The sequence below is a fragment of the Bos indicus genome, chromosome 20 (genome assembly GCF_029378745.1).
Source record: "Bos indicus isolate NIAB-ARS_2022 breed Sahiwal x Tharparkar chromosome 20, NIAB-ARS_B.indTharparkar_mat_pri_1.0, whole genome shotgun sequence".
Lineage (NCBI taxonomy): Eukaryota > Metazoa > Chordata > Mammalia > Artiodactyla > Bovidae > Bos > Bos indicus.
The window spans coordinates 39,764,437-39,770,609 of NC_091779.1; the positions used below are offsets into that span (position 1 = coordinate 39,764,437).

At 53.5% G+C, this 6,173-nt stretch overlaps 1 protein-coding gene across 1 annotated transcript; it reads right to left on the reverse strand.

Moving 5' to 3' along the window:
* Positions 1-1,308: 1,308 nt before the first annotated feature.
* Positions 1,309-5,642, reverse strand: RXFP3 (relaxin family peptide receptor 3). Its single transcript, XM_019982732.2, has one exon. The coding sequence runs from the start codon at positions 5,085-5,087 to the stop codon at positions 3,711-3,713; it is 1,377 nt and encodes a 458-aa protein (XP_019838291.2). The 5' UTR covers positions 5,088-5,642; the 3' UTR covers positions 1,309-3,710.
* Between the last annotated feature and the right edge of the window lie 531 nt (positions 5,643-6,173).

Genomic DNA, 6,173 nt, shown 5'->3' on the forward strand with positions numbered 1-6,173 from the left:
GTCCATGGGATCGCAAAGAGTTGGACACAACTGAGCAGCTTTCACACTCTCTTAACCACCTTTGGGAACTTAAGTACTTGTTCTTAGTATACCAATTACATATCCCCTCTGGGACAAAATTGTCCTGTTCCCAGACAAATAAAGCAAGTGCAGGGACATTTACATTCTTCCTAGAAATCCCAGTAAATCCTGCAGGAGAAAGGGAGGCCACACTGCTTTGCTTCTCCCTCCATGCACCTGGCCTTCCAACCTCAAAACCTTTGATCACTGAATTTCCCCAGCTTCAAATGCCCTAGCTATGCACCTACTCTCTGTCTCAATTGCCAGATTGCCCATCTAAATTGTACTCATATTCCTAAGAAAGTGACGTGAAAGTGAAAGTCGTTCAGTCATGCGCAACTCTTTGTGACCCCATGGACTATATACAGTCCATGGAATTCTCCAGGCTAGAATACTGAAGAGGGTAGCCTTTCCCTTCTCCAGGGGATCTTCCCAACCCAGGGATCAAACCCAGGTCTCCCACACTGCAGGCAGATTCTTTACCAGCTGAGCCACAAGAGAAGCCCATATTTGTAGGTCCATCTCAAATACTGCTTTGTCCAGGAAGTCTCTGATTCCCCAACAGAATCAAGTTCTCCATCCCTGTGTTCCTGTAAACAGCACTTCTTTTAGCCCTTACTATGATATTCAAAAGCAAGAAGATCAAACCAATCAATCCTAAAGGAAATCAACCTTGCATATTCATTGTAAGGACTGATGCTGAAGCTCCAATACTTTGGCCACCAGATGTGAAGAGCTGATTCATTGGAAAAGACCCTGATGCTGGGAAAGGAGGAGAAGGGGATGACAGAGGATGAGATGGTTGGATGGCATCGCCGACTCAATGGACATAAGTTTGAGCAAACTCAGGGAGATAGTGAAGGACACAGAGGCCTGGAATGCTGCAGTTCATGGGATCAAAAAGAGTCCGACACAACGTAGTGACTGAACAGCAACAACATGACATTTAACTTACTATCCCATGACTCATTTGCCTCATGTACATGGTACTGTCCCTTTCTAAATGTCAGGAATGTGTATGTAACCCCAAAACTCAACACAGAGCTAGGCACACAACAAGCATTCAAAAAAAAAATTGATGATCTCAACTGGATTTGACCATTTCCTTGTTGATGCTTTTGTCCTTGTGTAGATAGGAGTTTTGGTCTTGGCTCCCTCTAGCCATGTTCTCAGAAGTCCACAGATGTGGGTGGGGACAAGGTGACTCTTTTCATAGAGTTCTTTCCTGAAGTCCTTGCCCCCACCCCTTCTGTTTTTCTAGTGCCCATCATATCAGAAGTACACACTTCAACATACTTTCCAAAAAACCTTGGGCAACCCACACATTGTTTATTATTAAATTCAAAACAGCAAGTTGCTTAATAAAGAGAATATCTCAGTAAGTGTCTAATATCAGTGTAACACAGAGATACACTACCATGCTACTATTTGTTCTTTGTAGGTGTTTACTTGTTCACTTACTTTATATTTTGGAGACTTGGGATTATAATTCAATGTTTATTAGCCCACTGGTTCTCAGTATCAATAAGTTTTCATCCTAAATGGCAAAGAGAGGCTAATTTGACTACTTAGCATTATTCTGTTTTCTAAAAAAGCTACCTCCTTCAAGCCTGCTCAGGATTGAGGAGGTCAAACAGCTTTTGTGTTTGTGGCAGGGTCTTAATTTTTGCACTGTGTGTGTTACATAAAGCGGGACATGAACGCTGGAGCTGAGGAGTTCACATTTTGAACCTTAAATCTCAGACAGTCCTGGGAATTTCCAACAAAATCACAAAGTAATTTATGGTTCAAGAGGCTACAGAAGCAGACATGCTTGTATAGTGATGATTTATGCTATGAAGATAAGCACACCAGTAGGTGCCCACATTGCCTGTTTGTGATCTCAAACTAGGTCGCCAAAGAGAAAAACAGTAGCACCTCTGTCAAAACTGGCAGCTGGATGGGTAGATCATTCCATCCCGCCCTCTGAGCAGCCTCAAGAAAGGACTATACTGCTGTGACCAGAACAGAATTGTCATGAGAAAGGTGTCACCCTTCAGAAGGTCCCGTTAGACTGGGGGTTATGGAAAAATTCATCATGTGTGTCAACGTGCTGAACACTCTTTAGAATGAATGGAACTTGGTTAAGGTAGAGTCCTATGGGAATTCTGATTCTTGCCTTCTCTCCTCAGTGTTATGAGCAATAAGAAACCCCACACCTGAAATCCTGGTAATTCACCCAGAACAGACTCTCCCTACTCTTTCCCCTTCAGCACAGAGTTTACTTGAGTCTCCCATTCCCCTTCCTACCCCACAACTCCTCTGGAAAGATCAGACTCCGGCTTCCGGGAATTTGGTTTTCAGGAACCACGTTTCTACAGCATCTCTTAATCTTGTATCTAAGCCTATAAGAAACGCGGCCGACTCATTCTTCTACTTGCTGGTCTAGAGCCTCAATCAAACACGCATTCCGATTCCCAAAGAGTGAGAGGGTGAGGCTGCAGAAAAGTCTCTACTCCCAGTGGCGTGTCTCCTCAGACCTGTTCAAATTGCTCCTGGGCACAGCTCACCTGCAGTGCACGGACCCGACCCGAGCGGACACAGTGTCTCCAGGCACCCGCAGGGCTCTCAAGGGAATCCAGACGCCCAGCTTCCAGCGCAGGGCGCACTCACTTGCTGTTGGAATACCAAGCGAGCACGTGCCCCGCCCGGCTTCTCCTTGAGAATCCCAGGGACGGGGGAGCCTGGTGGGCTTCCTTCTATGGGGTCGCCCAGAGTCGGACACGACTGAAGCGACTTAGCAGCAGCAGCAGCCTGAAGTCTCCCTCTTCAGCCTCTGTAACCTCACTGAGTCCGCTCACTCTCGCAGGGAAGCCACTCCCCGGCAAAGAGCTCTAGTACACGCGAGCGTTTTGGTTCCGGGGACCCTTGGGCGGTGCAGAGTCCCAGTTCGGCTCCGGGTGTGCGCACGCTCCCGGACCCAAAAGATAAACCATACGCCTCACGGGAGGTGGCTCTCTCTCGGTGCATTTCTCCCGCGGGCGGAACAAGATTGTCACGTCTTTCTTTCAACTCCGAAAAAGTTTCCGGGTCCCATACTTTAGGCCTGCCCGCAGCCAAGTAGCAGATCAGACCTTCGCGCCGCGGCTGTCCCAGAACCAGAGCGCAAAGGTTTTGAGGGTGGCTCCCCCGGCTGCGTGCACCTTGAGGACTTTTTCAAGAGCTGCCCCCCAAAAGTTTCTGTAATACATGCGCTCAACTGTCTGCGCACCATTTGGTTGAGGCCACTTCCTCGACCCCGAATTGCTCTGCATTCAGGATGCCTTTCTCCTCCTTCTGGGCGCCCTACACTGCCCAGCCTACACTACAAAGCCTAAGATGAGGAAGGGGGTGCGTGTAGAGAGAAGGGGAACGGAGGCTGATGGCTTGGGCCTGTAAGGTTGAGCTCGGCCCCTTTGCCAGCTTCGTCTCTCCACTTGGGTTCTCAGCCTCCCCTCTCCGGAGGAGGTCCCCAACCTCTTCTTAGGCTGCTCCTTTGTGCTCCTCTCCATCCTGCTCCCTCCTAAACTCTTGATCCGGAGGTCCCCCTAGTATCCCTTCACCTGCTCTGCTCTTTTCCGTCCAGGAAAAAGCGCTTTGCAGTTTGCGTGCATCCTGGGCTTCGGCCCGCGTCAGTAGACCGAGCTGCTGGGCAGCAGGTCATAGCGCCCGCCGCTGTAGACCACCACGCCAGGCGGGTAGTAGAGCAGGTCGGGCTCTGCGGCTTGGTGGAGAGGCGCCAGGGCCTGCAGTCCCTGGTCCTCCGGCTCGGGCTTGGTGGTGGCGGTGAAAGGGCGCATGCTGGTGAGAGAAGGCGACGCGATGCGCCACAGTAGGTTCTTGAGCGCTTTGCGGAACTCGCGGCGTACGAGGCAGTAGAGGATGGGATTGAGACAGCTGTTGGAGTGCGCCAGGCACACGCTCACGGGGAACGCGTACACCTGGCACAGGAAGTACTCTTGGCTGAAGGGCACCGCGTTGAACTTGATGAGGATGCTCCAGGTGGTGAGCGCCTGGTTGGGCAGCCAACACAAGAAGAAGGACAGGACCACGATGGTCACTGATTTGGTGACCTTGGAGCGTCTCCGAGCGCTGGCTCCGGCCAGGCCTCCCCCGGCCGCTGAGGCTCCTCCTTCGGTCCCTGCCACGCGGTGGTCGGAGATGAAGCGCACCAGCAGCAGGTAGCACAGGCTGATGATGCCTAGCGGCAGCACGAAGCCCAACAGCACCTTCTGCAAGTGGTAGAGGCCCAGCCAGAACTGCCTGTCGCGGCCCAGCAAGCTGTCAGGGAAGCGCACCAGGCACAGCTCCTCCCCCATCACCTTGACCGTGGTGGAGAAGATGGCGTTGGGCAGCGAGGCCAGCGCGGCGGAGGCCCAGATCATCGCGCACAGTGCTTTGACGGAGAAGCAGCAGCTGTCCTCCAGGCTCCGGCCGCAGCAGTCGCCCCGGCCGTACCCTCGGGTCCGGTGGCTCTTAAGAGCCGAGGCCACCGAGTGGTAGCGTGCCACGCTCATGGAGGTGAGAAAGAAAACGCTGGCATACATGTTCATGGACGTCACTATGGATACGATCTTACACATGGCCTTGCCGAAGGGCCATTTGAAGTCAAGGGCGTTTTCCACGGCCCAGAAGGGCAGAGTGAGCACGAACTGGAAGTCCGTCAGTGCCAGGTTGGTCACGAAGAGGTTGATGGAGGACTTGCGCCAGCCCTGCTTGCTCTTCATCAGGTAGAGCACCAGCAGGTTGCCGGTCAGCCCCAGCGCGCAAACCACCCAGTACACCACGCTGACGAGGATGCGCACCCGGGCCTCGGGGTCCGCGCTCTCCGCCCCGCCGCCGCTCGGGGGGTGCCCCGGCGCCGCGCCGTCCGGCAACTCCAGCCCCAGCTCCCACCACAAGTCCTGGAGCTGCAGCGACGCGTTGCCGCTGAAGTTGGCCGCCTGCAGAAGGTCCGGGATCCGATCGAAGAGTTCTGTGAGCTCGTCCCCGCCAGCCGCCTTATTCATGGTGGCTGGCGCGGCTGCCGCGGCCACCTGCCCGCGCTGGTGCCTCTAGGTCATGTTTCGGGAGATAGCTCCTAAGGGGAGTCCGGCTCTCCCGGGGTTCCGGCGCACGCGGGGGCTTGCAAAGTAGCTGTGGAAGAGAGCGCCTAGGAACCGGGCGCCAGGCGCGTCCCCGGCGCGCGGAGCTTGGCCTTGGGCGTGAAAATGGGCGCCGAACGTCGGTTCTGGAGGGGTATTCGAGAGTAGAGACACACAGCTCCCAAGGCGAGCGAACGGCGTCGAAAGGTTGTCCGGCCAAGGCTGGAGTCTGCGGGTCTCTACTGTAAAATCTCAGATTTTTTGCCCCCAGCGTTTCCCGCTGGCACTAGCGCGTTCCCTCCCTGCAGCTCCAGACCGCTCCTGGGGGCCCCCTCTTTCCCTTTCAAATACCTTTGCAGGTTTCCTCCGCAGCTGCTCCGACGAGGTTTCCGAAGAGAGTTCAGTCTACCTCGCTGAGACTCTGGAGGGCTTTCGATGCCGGCCTCGCTGCCTCGCTGCCTCGCATCTCCGTCTCTCCGCTGCTGTCGACTCGCAGTGAGTTGCCAGCCGCGTTGCCGCGAGTTGTATTTCCACCCGCACAGCCGAGGCTGCGGGCTCCCGAAGAGCATGCGTAACCCTAGCGCCAGGAGAGGGGGCGCTTTCCGAGGTGCTGAACTTCGTCGCACGCGCCGAGCCGCGGGGCCAGTCTCCCTTTTCAGTTTCAAAAGGTCGTAAAGTCCTTTATTTCCCTCTGTTGCTGGAGAAAGTCGGCTTTGATTTGCGATCGCTTTTCCTTCCTCATCCCCCAACATAATTATGAGAATTTTTTCTTTCTCAGTTCCAAATGCACAATCTTCTGCCCATTTTTCTTTTTTAAAAGCAACGATAGTTGTCTCTTTTCATGCCCATACATTAAATCAGATGGTGGGCTCTTACTGAATACCCAAACGCCAGCTCCACTTCCCCTTACTAATAGCTGACTGTAATTGGCGTCTGTGGTTGTCAGGATTTTCAAAGCGTCTTCACGTAACAGAACTCTGGGTTCAGGTGTTGGTATCTGCTTTGGTGTAT

Excerpts from the sequence above, each read along its gene's own strand:
- RXFP3 (XM_019982732.2), bottom strand. The coding sequence starts at position 5,087 with ATGAATAAGGCGGCTGGCGGGGACGAGCTCACAGAACTCTTCGATCGG.